At 47.4% G+C, this 16,437-nt stretch overlaps 2 protein-coding genes and 1 pseudogene across 2 annotated transcripts in view; 1 reads left to right on the top strand and 2 right to left on the bottom strand.

Moving 5' to 3' along the window:
• LMTK2 (lemur tyrosine kinase 2) overlaps positions 1–16,437 on the top strand; it is a 110,462-nt gene that overhangs the window by 21,686 nt on the left and 72,339 nt on the right. The window contains exon 2 of the mRNA XM_023192006.2: positions 14,076–14,203. Within this exon, the coding sequence (XP_023047774.1) occupies positions 14,076–14,203 (128 nt within the window). The remainder of the gene's footprint in view (positions 1–14,075; positions 14,204–16,437) is intronic.
• On the bottom strand, positions 3,320–5,005 carry LOC111526354. The gene has a single exon (XM_023192007.2). It carries the CDS (start codon positions 4,723–4,725, stop codon positions 3,700–3,702), a length of 1,026 nt encoding a protein of 341 aa, XP_023047775.1. The 5' UTR covers positions 4,726–5,005; the 3' UTR covers positions 3,320–3,699.
• LOC111526379 lies at positions 6,010–7,090 on the bottom strand (annotated as a pseudogene).

Here is a 16,437-nt window from a genome sequence, read left to right on the forward strand (position 1 = left end):
AAAATTCTGTGTACAGGAAACCTTGATGATAGATGGGTTTGTAAGTTTGAGGCGTTAAATAAAAATGTGTGATCTGCAATAATTGTTCAGTTTTTTTTCCCCAAGTAGTGTGATGATGATTCATTTTACTAAGTCTCTGGGCCGCAATGCTACTTGTCAGGGTGTTAGAAGAGGAAGACAGGCTTAGCGGTCCTAACGTACCAAGAGAAAAAGGCCCACACGATGTGTTTTACAGATGGGCTGTATGTTGGGACCATTTGGAAGGTTGCTGGCCCTTAGCTTCCATCGGTTCTATGAGTTTTCTTTGTCTAATCCTTTGTCTAAGTAGCCACCATTGTCCATTTTCAAGTAGGCACAGAATTCTCCTATGCAAATTCCCTGAGGTGAGAGGGTCTGGGCAAAACAGAAGACAGGCAAGATATGTAAGGACCTGGCCCTTGCTTTACACTTGCTGTTCCAGTTAGAAGGCAGGATGCCCTCATGCCCGTGCCTGTGCTGTCAAGGATGGACCCCTGCCAGTCGGATTGGCTTTCTTCAATTAATACATTGACCAATTCATTGTATATGTTAAAATAACTAAAGGAGTGGAATTGGAGTGTTCCTAACACAAAGAAATGATGCATGCCTGAGGTGACGGACACCCCAAATACCCTGATGTAGTATTATACTTCATATGCCTGTATCAGAGCGTCACACATATGCCATATATACACCTATTTGTATACTTAAAAATAATAAATTAAGGCTGGGCATGGTGGCTCATGCCTGTAATCCCAGCACTTTGGGAGGCCAAGGTGGGTGGATCACCTGAGGTGAGGAGTTTGAGATCAGCCTGGCTAACATGGCGAAACCCAGTCTCGATTAAAAAATACAAAAATTAGTTGGGTGCGGTGGCAGGTGCCTGTAATACCAGCTACTCAGGATGCTGAGGCAGAAAAATTGCTTGAACCTGGGAGGTGGAGGTTGCAGTGAGCTGAGATCATGTCACTGCACTCCAGCCTGGGAGACAGAGCAAGACTCCATCTCTAAATAAATAAATAAATGAGTAAGTAAATAAATAATTAAAAAGGTGAAAAGGTTAGTAAACTGACACAGTGCTAGGGGCTGAGTTGTACCCCTCCAGGTGCCTCAAACTATAACTGTATTTGGAGATAGGGCTTTTAAACAGGTGAGTCTTGAGGGTGGGCTGTAGTCCATTCTCACTGGTGTCCTTCTAGAATGGGGAAATTTAGACACACACAGAGACACCAGGGATATACATGGAAGAAAGCCCCTTTGAGAATTCAGGAAGAAGGTCACTGTCCACAGGCCAAGGAGAGAGACCTCAGGAGAAACCAGCCCTGCCGACACCTAGTCCTCTAGGACTGTGAGAAAGGTTCTGCTGTGTACTATTTTGTTTTAGCAGCCCTAGCAAACTAATATACACAGTGTTCAGACTAAAACAAATTTAAATCACATCTTAGATGGCACCAATTAAGATTCCTATTTTGTTCCTAAACACATATTGGCCTAGAGGTCCAAGGGCTGTGGCTCTGCCCGTGTGAGGGGCTTTCTTCTCAGTCCTGTGCTCCAAGGGCTCCCTGTGGAAGAGGGTGCCTTTGGATTCTTGCTTTGCCCGCACTGAGTAGAATGCTCTGAAGGCCTCCAGTGAGACAAGGCCGTGCGAGAACGTGGTGCGTGTGGGTAAACGCCTGTTTTTGAGAGAGACCATAAATGGAGGGAAATCCACTTTTTGAGATAATGTATTTCTTAATAAAACACCTTAGTTATGCAGCTTAAGCAAAATGAGTACATGTTTGTGTGAGTTCTTGGAGACCTGGGAAATAAGCGTCGTGCTACCCCAATACAGTGTTTGTTAACAGTGGGAAAATACTCCCGAGTAAGAGTGTAAAATTACTGAAGAATGCTTCTCTTAATTATCTTATTTGTTTGACCCTGAAAATGTAAGTTTATTATTAATATTATTATTATTATTTTTGCGACAGTCTCACTGTGTCACCCAGGCTGTCACCCAGGCCGTAGTGCAGTGGCACGATCGCGACCACTGTAGCCTTAACATCCCAGGCTCAAGCCATCCTCCCTCAGCCTTTTGAGTAGCTGGGACTACAGACTCATGCCACCACGCCCAGTTAAGTTTTTGTATTTTTTTGTAGAGACCCAGGCTGATTTTGAACTCCTGAGCTCAAGCACTGGGATTATAGGCATGAGCCACCATACCTGGCCCATAAGTTTATTCTGTTTTGTTTTGTTTTGTTTTGTTTGGAGATAGAGTCTCACTTTGTTGTCCAGGCTGAAGTGCAGTGGTGTGATCGTAGCTTACTTCAGCCTTGACCTCCTGGGCTCACGTGAGCCGGCCACCTCAGCCTCCTAAGTAGCTGGGACTACAGGCGTGTGCCAGCACGCCTGGCTAATTTTTCACACTTTTTGTAGAGATGACCTCTCACTATGTTGCCCAGGCTGGTCTTGAACTCCTGGGCTCAAGTGATCCTCCTACCTCAGCCTCCCAAAGCACTGGGATTATAGGTGTGAGCCACTGTACCTAGCTTGTAAGTTTATTCTGTGATCCAGTGGGTTGGTTATGGTTTCTTTCTGTTGTTTTTTTTTCCTGTTTTGTTCCCTTGCTTGCTTATTTTCACTCTCTTGCTTATGCCCCTTCATCGCTGTCTCTCACTTTTTTCTCTTTTTCTTACCCCTGACTTCTACCTGAATCCTAGGCGCTGGGCCAGGCTCTGGGGAGTCATTGGTGGATTATATAAGCCTGGCCTATGACCCCATTCAGTTTGCAGCCTAGTGGGGAAGGCATATGGGCATTTACAACATGGAGTGACAGATTCCAGATGCAGGGTAATTGGGAGTGCACAGGCAGGGACTGCAACCATGGGCCTCAAGGATGGTTTCCGAGTTGAGCTCTGACGGGCATGGATGAATGGGGGTGGGGGTGCGTGTCATGGTAGCATCTCTGGGTAGGGGAATATATGAGAATGAAGTGGCAGAAGATCATCTGGAAGGATGGAGAGAGGGTCATCGTAGGTCATAGTAGAGAGCTGGGGAAGGAGTGATGGAGTTGGGGCTGGTAGGTCAGGAGTAGCCAGGCAACGATGGATGCTGAAGCCTTGTTAAGGAGTTTTGCCATTAGGTTAAAAATGGCGAGAAGCCGGGGATACAAAATTCAACAAATAGGAAAGGATGTAGCACACTTTGTCCCCCAGCCACTCCATTTCCATCTCTGCAAGTAGCTGCTGTGCACCTACTGGTCTCTAGCTCTTCTTTGTTTTCCCTTGTTTTTATTTATTTATTTAGTATTATTATTTATATTTTCTTTCCTTGTCAGGGTTTATTTCATTGGCTGACATTCATTCTCGACCTAGACAAAAACAATTAGATGATTATGACTTGCTTTTCCATCATCAACTTATTTTTTTTGTGTGTGAATAACCAAAAAATTTCTTCTTAACACTTTTTTTTTTAAGAAGAAGCTATAAATAAATAAAGCTTTAAACGATCCTGGGTTCAAGTTAAACAGTTCCAGTTCCCAAAAGGTTCACAGCCTTGTTTTGTAGGCAGTTCTGTTGTTCCTGGCTTCCCCCTCCAGGAGGGGACATTTGCAGGTTTGAGGGTCCTGGTGACTAAGCTGTTAGCTCCACTGCCTGCCTGCTTCCATCCTCGCAGCCCTGGGAAGGCCCTGGGTGGAGAGAGTCCTTACCATTTAGGAGATGCTGCTGGCAAAGGAACCGTTGACCCAAAGCAGGTGGCCTGAACGGGAAGTGCCAGGCTGGACACTCGGGGGCTGAGGGCACTACCAGCTGCCGCCGCCTCTGGACACCTCAGCCTGGCACTGGACCTAGAGGAGACTGCTTTCCAGATGCAGCCAAAGAGACTGAGACGAGACCCATGCTTCCGTGTGAGTTGGGATGCAGGGCATAAGTTAACACATACTCCAATAAGTATAAAACAACCTGCGCTTGGGCCTGTGTACCCAGGAAGCCCGTGGCCACGTGAGGCCACCTTGAGCCAGGGCCTCTGGCTGGGTGTCCATCTCCTGCCGGGAGGCCAAGATGTACCACGTGGCTTGTGCAAGACCCCGCACTCCCCTGAACATGTTCCTCCTCCTCCCAGGAGTGCACCCACCCTAGTGTTGAGTGTCCCAGCAGATTCCCATTGACCCTGACCTCCCTTTGAAAGAACCACACCACTACATCCCCTTGGCACTCGCTTCCTTAGTGTGATGCATCCACCCAGGGAGGTGGCACTGTGCTGCGCTGGCACGCTGCCCACCCTGCCCAGTTGACCGCCCTGTCCTTGGACCCCAAAGTAAAATGGGGCTAGTGTAGGAGGCCTGAGGGTGGGGCCTTTATGCCAGACCTGCAGGGGTAGCAACCTCATCTGACCACACCTTCGCCTTCCTGTGCTGCAGAAGACACTTGCTCCCAAGCCCGTGGTGACCCACGTCTCCACCCCCCGGTGGGGCAGCTGCGGTGGCTGAGTGAAAGCTGGGGCAAGAGAGAGGACCCCCGCCAACCCCAGCCAAGTGACCTGGAGAGCCCACTGCCCTGCCTCTGAGTCAGCCTGCATCCTGAGCACACCAGTCTGCTCTCTGGGGGACCCAGGACGCCTGTGGGGGCCCTCGTAGAGACACCAGCCTGGCCTCCTAGGCATAAGGGATGGGGACAGGGCACAGGGCACGTGCTTACAACGGATATGCAACATGGCTTTTAGTAGGGCCATTGCAGCCAGTGGGAAAACCTGCAAGGCTGCTGGGAACAGAGAGCACGGCCAGCCTTTTGCCAGGGGGTGGGCAGCATGGGGAAATGCAAGGAGAGCCAGAGTGGAGAGGGCTGAGTATCTGGTGTCAGGCAGGCCACCTACAGCTGTTTTGTCAAGACCAGTTGAGAATCTGAAAGCTCGAGTCCCTGTTCCTGGCCATCCAGAGCCACTGTGGTCCAAGGTTATGTCTCCTGGGCAGGGGCTATGGTCCCACACTCCAGCCAATGGAAGCCTGATGAACTTAATCCACACGCTGGTGGCAGCAGTGGTATTTGAGCTCTTGAGTATGTGTCTTGGTGATGGGGCTGGGGCAGCCTGCTAGCAAATCCCAATGGGTCATAAAGGAGAACAGAGGCAGGGGAGCGCTCGGTGCCCAGCCCTTCCAGTCTGATCCAGGTCTGCCTGAGTGGTCACCTCCAAAGGCCAGCCAGGGACTCAGCCACAAGTGGCAGCGTCCCTGGCCAAAGCCTCCCCACTCCTGGGCTCCCAGTCAGTCCATGGAAGGCCGGCAATGCAGCTTGGGCCTACTCCCCAAACCCCTCCTTGGTCTGAGGACTGTGGGGAGTGGGTGGGGCCTGAACATCAGCTTTGGCCTCCTGACCCAAAGCATGAAGCAGGACCATGGGCCAGAGAGGGGAGTGGGCTTCCTGGGTGCTGGACTCGAGTCTTCTGTGCCTCAGATGGGGTGGGCCCTGACCTTGAGGGAGCTACAGATGGGTGAGCTGGGGGCTCCCCAGGCCTTGGGGCATTGGGGGTAGCCAGAAGAGGAGGGCCTATGGGATGGCCTGGAGCTGGGGCAGTTGCCGGAAGCTGGTCTCACTCGTAGTAGCCTGGACAGAGGAGCTAAGAGCAAGTGCTGTGTGAGTAGTTGGTGAGGGAGACACTCCTGGCCTGACAGGTCCACTTTCCACTGTCCTCATCTCTTGTGCAAATCTTCAGTTTTCGTGATAAATCCAAGGGGACCGGGAGAGCAGGCACAACACCTGCTCTGGAGGCCGTGCCCTGCCCTGCCCATGGCATCCTTCGAGCATGCTTTCCTCTGACCCACTGGCTGCAGCTGTTGATTCCTCAAGCCCCCATCCCCGCCCAGCCCCACTGCATCCCTGCTCTTTTTTTTTCCAGGAGGCTGCTACCTCTGGAGCAGGTTTGGGATGCTCTTCCCGTGACAGTCTTGGGTGGACCTGTTGTCTGTCCTGTTTTACCCCTCACACTCCCCAAGAGGCCTCCCCATGGCCACCACCGCCACTACCACTTCTCAATGATGTGGCTCATGTAGTTCTCTTTGGGCACGCGGCCCAGCTCGTCAGCGTCCTCCCGCGACAGCGCCTGCTTGGCCCGGTGCAGCAGGCGCTCCTCACGGCTCCTCAGGCGCTGCTCCCTGCGCTCCAGCTGCCGCTTGTACTGGTAGCGCTGCTGGGAGAGGCCCTTGACGTAGTCATACAGCTGCATGTCCAGGTCGTTGAGCTCCTCGATGCGGCGGATGGTGTCCTCGTCCATCTCCACGCCGCCGGTCCGCGTGCTGTTGTTCTGCATGAAGGGCCGGGTGAACTTGAGGTTGAACGTCTGATCGAACAGGTACTGTGTCTTGCGCTGGAACTCCGTCAGGCCCAAGAAGGCCATGCCCCGCAGGTACTTCTTGAAGCTCTCACGCAGCAGCTGGGCCCGCTTGCCCTCGGGGATGGACAGGTTGTAGTAGCTCACCAGGCTCAGGTCGGCCAGCATGCAAACCTGGCAGTTGTTGGCCAGGTTGTGCGGGCAGTCCGTGAACTTGTGCAGCGTCCAGCCCGACCAGTCCGTGCCCTCGTAGTAGGGTAGCAGCTCCTCGGGCGTGGGCGTGCGCGAGTCACACATGTGCAATGACGTCTTCCACGTGGCGCCCCTCTGCACATGCCGCCACTCGCTCAGGTAGCGGGACGTGGGGTCTCCTAGTAGGGTGATGTAGTAGAACTTCCTGGGCGTGCGCAGCGCGGCGGAGTTGCGGCGGTCCAGCACGCCAGGCACGCAGTTGGTGAGCTCGGTCCAGTCGGCGTGCAGCCGGCAGCTCTAGCTGGTGGAGAAGCAGGAGAAGAGCCAAGTCTCGTGGCGGTTGGGCCGGTAGCAGGTGCACTTCTGGCTGGGCCGGTAGTCGCAGGGCACCTCGAGGCCTACGTTCTGCACGAGGTGATGTCCGAAGGTGGTACCACCGCCGCATGTGTCACCATCGCCTGGGCCCGGGCGCGGGGCGCGGGCGCAGCTGCCTCTGCCGCCGCCTGCGCTCCGGCCCCACCCGGCTACTGGGCGCCAAGGCCACCCACAGCGGCACGGCCCCGACCCTCCGTGGCGCCATGGCTGCTCCCCACCCGGCCCGGCTCCCCGGGCCCGACTTCGCTCCTGCTGGGCCCCGCTCCCGGCCCCGGCCTGCACAGCGCGCCTCTTGCCGCCTGCACCCGCCCTTTGCCCCCTGCACCCGCCCACTCCGCACCGCCCTTGTTTTCATTTAAACATTTATGCTAGAGATGGGTTCGATTGTGTTCCCCCTAAATTCATACTTGGAAACCCTAACCCTAGTGCCTCAGAACGTGACCTTATTTGGAGAGAAGGTCTTTATGGGGATGATCAAGTGAAAATGTGGTCATGAGGGTGGGCCTCATCCAGTGTGACTGCTGTCCTTATATGTAACGGGGAAATTTGGACACAGACACATGTGAGAGGAGATAATGGGAAGAGACTTAGGGAAAAGGCGGCCAGCTACCAGAAGCAAGGAGAGGCCTAGAACAAACTCTGCCACCACAGCCCTCAGAAGGAGCCCTTCCTGCTGCCACCTTGATCTTGGACTTGGAGCTTCCAAAACTGAGAGAATACATTTTGGTTATTTGAGTCACCCAGTTTGTGATACTTGGTTATGACAGCCCTAGCACGTTAATGCCCATATCAGAAGTAAGCAAGAATATGGATTATAAATTATGATATCTGCTTTTTTCCATTTAAACTTTTTAATTCATTTAATAAATGAAAGCTTCAAGCATACAAGACATAGGCACTGTAATGAATTCCCACACAGCTTCCACCCAGCCTGAATTAGCTGCGGCGCATCTTCCTTCATGCTGCCCCCGTCTACTTCCTCCACACCCTGGTGCTGTTTGGAAGCAAATTCCAGACATCATTAAGTAGGTCACTATCTCCAAAAGATAAGGACTACATTTAAAAACAAGCACATGACCATTATCACTCCAAGGAGAAATGAATTATATTTTCTTAATATGGTCAGTTAGTGTTCAGATTTCCAATAGCCTGAAATGTCATAATTTTAAAAATAGGTTGAATCACGATTCAAATAACATCCATATGTTAGAATTGGTGGGTAGGTCTTTTTAGTCTTTTAATGTTCGCCACTTTCCCTCTCTTCATCTTTCTTTTTTTAGTTTCCTAGGCTTTTCTCCCCAAGTGTTTTTCACAACCTGTATTTTGCCGATTACATTCTTGCGGTGGTATTTAACATGTTTCACTATTCACAGTGTTTCCTACATATTGACATTTGGATCTAGGTGGTTGGTTAGATTCAGGTTTGATATTGTTTTTGTTTGCTTGTTTTGGGCAGTACTGTTTAATAGGTGGTGATGTGTTTTTCCATCAGGAGATACATAATGTCTTTCTGTGTTATCAGCTATTGATATAAATTTCATGTGTTATAAAATGTTATTTTGGATTAAAAATACGATTTAAAAACATGAATTCTTAAATATTCTTAGCTTTCAGGCCATACCAAAATAAAAACTATGGGCAGGATTTCACCCAGTGGCCATAGTTTCCTGATCCCTATTACCCGAAGAGGGCAACTCCTTAGACCACGGGGTGCCAAAGTTCAATGTTACAAAACCATGATACATTGTTTTCTAAGGTAGTTGTGACACCGGCAGTGAATAAGCAGCTCTGCTTCCTGAAACTGGGGTCTTTACATTAGCAGTTCACTTGAAAAGAAACCAAGGCTATTTGGGGAAATGATTGATAGGAGGTCTGAAACAGAAACTATACAAGATATGCCTGGAACATCCCAGGGAGCAAGAACTCCACCCAGGCCTGCTGGGACCTTGTTGGAGGGCTTGGGAGCAAACCCCTTTAGCGGCCCTGCCTGCCAGAGACAGGACAATGGGAATGTCAATCAGAACAACCACAACGGATGGAAGCCTGTGGGTGCTTGAAATTCATTAGCTCATAAGGATATCACAAAACAGTGATAGCAGCTCTTCGAACTGGTCGCTGCCAGAGGGTGCTAGTGAACCAACTCTTTTTTATTTTATTTTATTTTTTTGAGACAGAGTCTTGCTCTGTCGCCAGGCTGGAGTGCAGTGGTGCAATCTCGGCTCACTGCAACCTCTGCCTCCTGGGTTCAAGCGATTCCCTTGCCTCAGCCTCCCAAGTAGCTGAAACTACAAGTATGCACCACCACGCCTGGCTGATTTTTTGTATTTTAGTAGAGACGGGGTTTCATCATGTTGCTCAGCATGGTCTCGATCTCCTGACCTCATGGTCCCCCCACCTCGGCCTCCCAAAGCTCTGGGATTACAGGCATGAGTCACTGCACCCAACCACCAACTCATTTTTTAAAAACTGGCAAAGAAAAAGATTTAAGTCTCTTGTCTGCCTTTTCCTTATAACTTGAACCACTGGGTAACCAAATAGTAAGTGTGAGGAAATTTCTCTTTATGAAAGCATATCCACTAGTGACTGAACAGGGGATGATAGCATTAGAATATGTAGCATTTTGAAATCCCTAATGGATCCAGACATTGATCATTATTTCTTTTTATCTGTGGCCTTTAATTTTTTTTTAATTGAATCCAAAAATGGCTTCCCAGCAACTCTTTAGTTAATTACATATGGGTCCAGTTTCATCTGAGGTTCTAGAGATCATGAATCAGACAATTAGGCTGGAGTTGTAATGGTTGAATTAATAGGTAGTATTCCTGGCTTACCCTGAGTCATTACTGAGAAATTGCGTTCTCCAAATTACCTGTCTCTAAAACAGATAATTTGTACCTACCTCTTAGAGTTTCTCAAGTTTTCTGCTTGTTAAATCAATCTCTAGATAGCTATTAAAATGCTTTGAAAACTATTAAATGAAAACTCACAGAATGTGCTGTAGAGATGCTGGGTATTTTTTAATCAGTGTCTTGGGTGAAGCATACGTAGTCCCCCAGACCTCAAGTGGTGCTTGCTCTCTATTTGTGATGGGAAAAGCTGCCTAAATGTATGGTGACGCCTGTGTTTGATGTTCTTTAGTAGGTGACTGGCTCATTTCTGCACTTCTCAATGCTGTAGGCTGCATGTTAAAGAAAACTGTCTTTCTTCATCAGGTTCTAACAGCTGCAGTCAGGAACTGTGTCAGAGCCTGGTTTCTAGTTTGACCACGGCGGTATGGGGATTTTATTTGTGGTTCCGCAAGTCTAGAATTTACTTCCTCTCTGTGGTTTCTGCAAACCAGTCTCACCTTCCAGCCTATGTTTGATTTCCTCATTTTATGGAAGTTTTTTTTTTTTCATTGCTAGAGTTTTTTTTTTTTTTTTTTTTTTTTAAGCACAGTGCTTTTGGACTCATCAAAATAAAAATACTTTAAAGTTTTAAAAAGGGGTAACTAAAAATGTCTACTTGAAGCTACCTAGTCAGTTTGTCAGGCATTAGTTTTAATGGGATTGTTAGATACTGAGGTTGAATAAGTGTGGTTCACACTGAGGAAATCTAAGGAAGAGTAGGTGCCCTGCAGCCCCTAGCAGAAGTAAGGATAGCAGAGAGCTAGGGCAAAGCTTGGCATAGTGCATTGTTCTTAACCTGGTTATACTCTTCATGCCTATCTAGTGACTCACAGAGGACACTGTCATGCATCAGATAATCGGGCTGGCATTCATACAGTCCTTATCCAGTTCTATAATAAATGGGTAGTTTGTGATGATTTAAAAAAAAAGAGAGAAACAAACAAAAACTCTGGGTGCAAGAGAGGAAAAAGTAACTCCAGATCAGCTTTGCGGAGTTTGAAGAAGTATAAACTACCCTAATTAATGACAGACTTGGGTTCAAAGGACAGTGGGCTGTTTTTAAGTGTTAAAAGTCAACCACGTTGAGGCGGAGCAGTGTGGTTTTGAGGAAAGAGAGGAGCTTGCACCCGGCACACCTAAACTCAGCCTGGCGTGCCACTGTTCCACCTGGGTGCGTGGACACATCAGTTTCTTCATCTGCGACGTGGAGCTGGTGGTATTACCTCAGAGGTGTTGCGATGACCAAGTGAAATAATGCTGTATTTTATCAAATGTCAGATGAGGTTGATGATAAGTCACACCCTTATTTTTGTACCACTAAAAAGAAGAAATGCTGCCAGTTAAACTAATCTGAGGTGTGAGATGCACCTGAACTTCAGATATGCAGTGGACAAACTACGTCTTCTTTTTCTTTTTCTTTTCCCTTAACCATCCAAATGCATCTTAAAAAATCAATAAAAAACAATGTCTGTGAAACTGCTTTGCTATATAATCCTCAGGAGTCACATTTAATATTTATTTTGTGAATCAGGGGAGTGAAGCACAGTTCTTCAGAAATAATTCCAGCAGTCTGGCGCAACAGCTCATGCCTGTAATCCCAGCGCTTTGAGAGGCTGAGATGGGAGGCACACTTGAGCCCAGGAGTTCAAGACCAGTCTGGACAACATAGTGAGACCCCCATCTCTTAATAGAAAAAAAAAAGAAGAAATTCCAGTGGGGAAGCACAGGCTTCACTTGTCTGGATGAGTGAACAGCTCACTGCAGGGAGGAAGAGAAGAAAATTGTCCCTCTTGGTCTTCATTCATAAGAATTGGCTCTCAGTGGCTCAAGCTCCTCACTTAGTTTAGGTTTTCCAGATGGACAGAAGTGTGTCTGTAGTTAGGGAATTCTTGTTCTCAGTGAAAGCTGACTTCCTCCAGATTGGTTTTAAGAGGAATCATCTAGTTACCTCCTGTGTTAAATGTATGGGCTTTCCTCTGTTTTAGACTTTGTTGATTTAGAACTTGGAGGTTCTCGACACCCCTTGGTTAACTGTATTATTCTTAAGCACAGAGTGAGCCCACTTGTAACAATGGTGTTTCAGCATTGCTTTCCCAAAGGGACCTTTTGTTACTGAAAAAGAACTGATTTCTGTTTACAGTTCATTTTAGACTTCCCTGATCTTCACTGAAGCTTATTTTGGATTCAAGAATGTGTTTTGCTCACCTAGGAGTTTGGGTTAGTTTTTCTTTTCTTCAAGTACCCTAGCTTCATTTAAGAAAAAAATAGCCTGATTAATTTATCTCTCTGCCTTCCTTTTGGTACATTTGAACACTTAATTAGCCATAGATGAGGATTTATTTATTTATTTATTTATTCATTTTTATTTTTTGAGACGGTCTTGCTCTGTCACCCAGACTAGAGTGCAGTGATGTGCTTATGGCTCACTGTAGCCTCCTCCTCTAGGCTTAAGCCATCCTCCCACCTCAGGCTCCTGAGTAGCTGGGACTTCAGGCATGTGTCACCACGCCCAGCTCGATTTTATTTTTATTTTTATTTTTTGTAGAGATGGAGTCTCACTTTGTTGCCCAGGCTGGTCTCAAACTCCTGGGCTTAAGCGATCCTCCCAAAGTGCTGGGATTACAGGCATGCTCACTGTGCCTGCCGTAGATGAGGATTTTAAGGAAAAGTTTATTTCTCAGTAAAACTCCAGTAGCTGAGACTTTAACAGTTTGCTCTGACAAAGAAAAGTTTCACAAGTACCCTAGTTGAATAAGATGTTTTCCGGATAACAAAGAACTTGCTAAACATAAGATGTAAAAATCTTTATGCTCTAGATAGGGATGGGAAAAGGACAGGCAGTAAAATATTTTAGGCTTTATGGCTCACAGGCAGTATCCTTGGCATATTCTTTTTTTTTTCCAACAGCCCCTTAAAGATGTAGAAATCGTTCTTCTCGGGGGAGTCCGGGGAGGCCCCCCACGCAACAGCAGGCCGCAGGCTGTAGTCTGCAGACCGCCTCCCTCCCTGCTTATCATGACCAGGGCTCCTTGGAGCAATGGCTGGTTCTCAAGCAGAGTAGGGAAAATATGAGGAGTGCCCAGAAATAAGGAAGAGTTGGAGAAAAAGGGAAGGATGGGGCGTGCCAAAAAGATCCGGGAGTCCCCTTCACAGAGCTCCCAGTGGACAAGGCTGGAACCATTGGAGCCACAAAATAAGTGATGATGACTTTGGATTACAGCCCGGAGAATAAATATCCATGAGTCCATAAGTATATACGTGACTGAATAAAATAAATAAGGGGAGGAGAGGGGACCAATCTTCCTTACAAAATTCTAAATAACGAATGTAGAAGAAACGAGGGAAATAGAAAATCACCTTCCAAACATCACAATAGTAATTGCTGTCGGCAAGATGTGTTGACAGATGCAGAAAACTGATGTGCAAGAACTGAAGGAGAAACAGGCAGTTGCATAGCCTCAAATCCCCCTGATATTACTAATTACTGGAGGGTTTTTAACCTGCGTGTACAGACTCTCTACCACTCCTCCATCCATGAAGTACAGCTTAACGTCCCTTCCCTGTGGGCCAGCATTGCTCTCAAGGAATAGAGTATGAGAAGGGAAAGGTAGGCCTGCAGTGGTTTGGTGATGCCTGGTGGGAGCCACCTGGCCCACGGGATCAAAGGTCACCTCACCAGGCAGAGGTCATGTGCCCTGCTGTGCAAGCAGGACAGTTCACCCCACTGGAATTCTCTGACTACCTTGGTCTTATCCTGAGAAGACATTGGGTGGCCCCGGTTGAGAGACATTCCACAAAATAACTGACCGGCACTTTCAAAAGTGTCAAGAGTTATGAAATGCAAGGAAAGACGAGAACCTGTCAGAGACTGGAGGAGCTGAGGGACACGTGGTGATTAAATGCAACATTGGTAGTTTGGATTGAATCCTGAAAAGAAAAAAGGACTAAAGTGGAGAAAACAGTAAAATCCGAATAAAGCCTGAAGTTCACTTCATAACATTGTTACCAGCGTTACTGTCCTAGTTTTGATTAGCGTACTGTGGTAATGTAAGATGTTAGCATTAGTGGAAGCTGGGTGAATGGTGTATGTGAACTCTCTGTATTATCTCTGTAACTCCTCTGTACATCTAAATTATTTCAAAGAAACAACAGCTTCTTATCCTGGATGGATCATCAGTTTTTTCTCAAGCATTATTTCATTAATCCTTGTACCCATTTGTATGTAGTGGAAACTATTAATTCACTAATTAAAGTTGATTTCGGAATGTACATGTTTTTAATATTATTTATCTCTCTTTCCAGGGGAGGTGCCACCTGCTGCAGAAGTTTCCTCATCTTTTGTGATCCTGTGTGTGTCCAGTTTAATAATATTAATAGCGTTAATTGCAAACTGTGTATCCTGCTGTAAGGACCCAGAAATAGACTTTAAGGTGAGCACAGAGGGTAGGAACATTTAAAATGGTCTTCCAGTATGTTTTTCAGTGGAATAACTGGATAGCACAGTCCTTTGGGAGCAGAGATCAGCAGATTTTTTTCCCCCTAATGGCCAAATGGTAAATATTTTCTACCTTAGTGAATATGTGGGCTATACAGACTATAAAACAGCAACTCAACTCTGCCAGGATAGACACTGTTAACAAATGGTCATGGCTTTGTGCCAATAAAACTTTATTTACACAAATAGGAGGTTTGGATTTGGTGCACCAGCTGTAGTTTGCTGCGCCTCCATTATTGACAGTAAGCACTTGCCTGTAGTGAGTTGAGGTTTTTGCTGAGTGAAGAGTGAAGCGTGGTGATTGAATTTACTGTCCATAAGGCCTATGAGGAAGAGCAAGATGGTTGTTCCCGTCCACCCCCAAACTTCTGTATGCTGGTGAATTTGTGGTCATTGAGATTACTGAGGCAAAGGGATCCCCCAGTGTGTTTTGTGAGAGAGGAAGATCATCGAAACCTCGAGTTCCCTAACAGGGAGGAGGAGGCTGCGATTGTAAAGTCCTGGCCAGGGAGGGTAATAGAGAAGATCCGGTTGTAGCAGCAGACGGTGGAATCAACCAGTGAAGCAGCCAGGAAGGCCTCTAGAACTTACTGCATGCCTGCTGGAGTGCATGTGCATTCGGCCTGTGCAAATACTTGTCATAAAGGAATACGTGGGGGGAAAGAAGGAAGGAATGCAGGCGTGCAGAGAAAATGGTCCTTAATATTGCTCCCTGTTGACCGCACAGGACTGGCCCAGGAGTCTGGAGGGCCAGTGGTTCAAATTGAGGGGAAAAAAAAAGGTCATCTTCTGGCTAAAGCCTTGTTTTCCCTGGACATGGTACCCTGGTCTTTAGAACCTCATGGCTGTTTGTGTGTGCTGTCTTTACCCTGAGCCTTCTGGTAGCCCTGAGGAGAAACAGAGATGCGCTGTTTTCTTGAGTCAGCACTGGCCATATACACACAGAGGGCTGAGAACACAGGAGGGCGGTTGGAAAACACTAGTGGAGATCAGTTCCTTTAGAAGATTTTGCCCCAGACCTGTAGAGTTTTACTCACAGCAATCAGTCCCTAGGCCTTAGAACCCCTACAGATACTGCTGTGGCACCTGCTGACTGCACTAGTAGTAGGGGCACAGTTGTAGGTGGACAGTTTGTGTCCCTTGCTTGTTAGTCTTGCTGTGGGACTTTGCACAGAAACCTGGCCATGTCAGGACACAGATAAAGCCTGATCAGTGTTGCTGATACCAAAATCTAGTCTCCATCTCACATTTCATGATGCCTTGTTCTTGCCTTAGATCATACAAAGCTTTTTGAATCTCAGGATTGAATGCGGGAGTTCATTTGAGAGCCAAGAATCTGTGTTGTTACTGAGCTTCCCCGGTAATGTTGGCACAGGGGCCGCAGTGTCTTAGAGCACTCTCCAGTTCTAGAGTCTGTGTGACTGTGTAAGAGTATTTCCATCTGTGATTTGTTGGCTTTCTCTAGATTTAAAGCTGTGCAGTTTTAGAGCTGATGGTCCATGGAAGTCATTTTACAGACCAGGAGGCTACAGTCTGGTAACACAGGTGACTTGCCCACGTACATCCAGACAGCCAGCGGCAAAACTTTAAAAGTGACCCAGGCTTATCTCATTTTTCTTCTTTTCTTTTTTCAGACAGGGTCTCTCTCTGTCACCCAGGCTGGATCACACTTCACTGCCGCCTCAACCTCCCAGGCTCAATCAATCATCCCACCGTAGCCTCCTGAGTAGCTGAGGTTACTGCAGGCACACGCCATCATGCCTAGCTAAGTTTTGTATTTTTTGTAGAGATGGGATTTCACCAAGTTGCCCAGGCTGATCTTGAACTCCTGGGCTCAAGTGATCCTCCCACCCCTGCCTCCCAAAGTACTAGGATTACAGGCGTGAGCCACCATGCCTGGCCATTTTTCTTATTTTTATACGTTACCTGGTCCAAATCTTGAGAATCATCTGTTGGTATATGTAGTGGTACGTCATGCTGCTGCCAAATTTTGAATGGCATTATTTTAAGGTAGGAACGATGGACAAAATCATTTTACAGAGAGAGCCCTATTTAGAAATGTCTGTGATAGACTGGATTAAGAAAATGTGGCACATATACACCATGGAATACTATGCAGCCATAAAAAAGGTTGAGTTTGCGTCCTTTGTAGGGACATGGATGCAGCTG

Source organism: Piliocolobus tephrosceles, chromosome 8 (genome assembly GCF_002776525.5).
Source record: "Piliocolobus tephrosceles isolate RC106 chromosome 8, ASM277652v3, whole genome shotgun sequence".
Taxonomy (NCBI): domain Eukaryota; kingdom Metazoa; phylum Chordata; class Mammalia; order Primates; family Cercopithecidae; genus Piliocolobus; species Piliocolobus tephrosceles.

What these genes read in the sequence shown, in the direction of transcription:
- LOC111526354 (XM_023192007.2), bottom strand. Translation starts at nt 4,725, where the DNA reads ATGGCCCTACTAAAAGCCATGTTGCATATCCGTTGTAAGCACGTGCCC.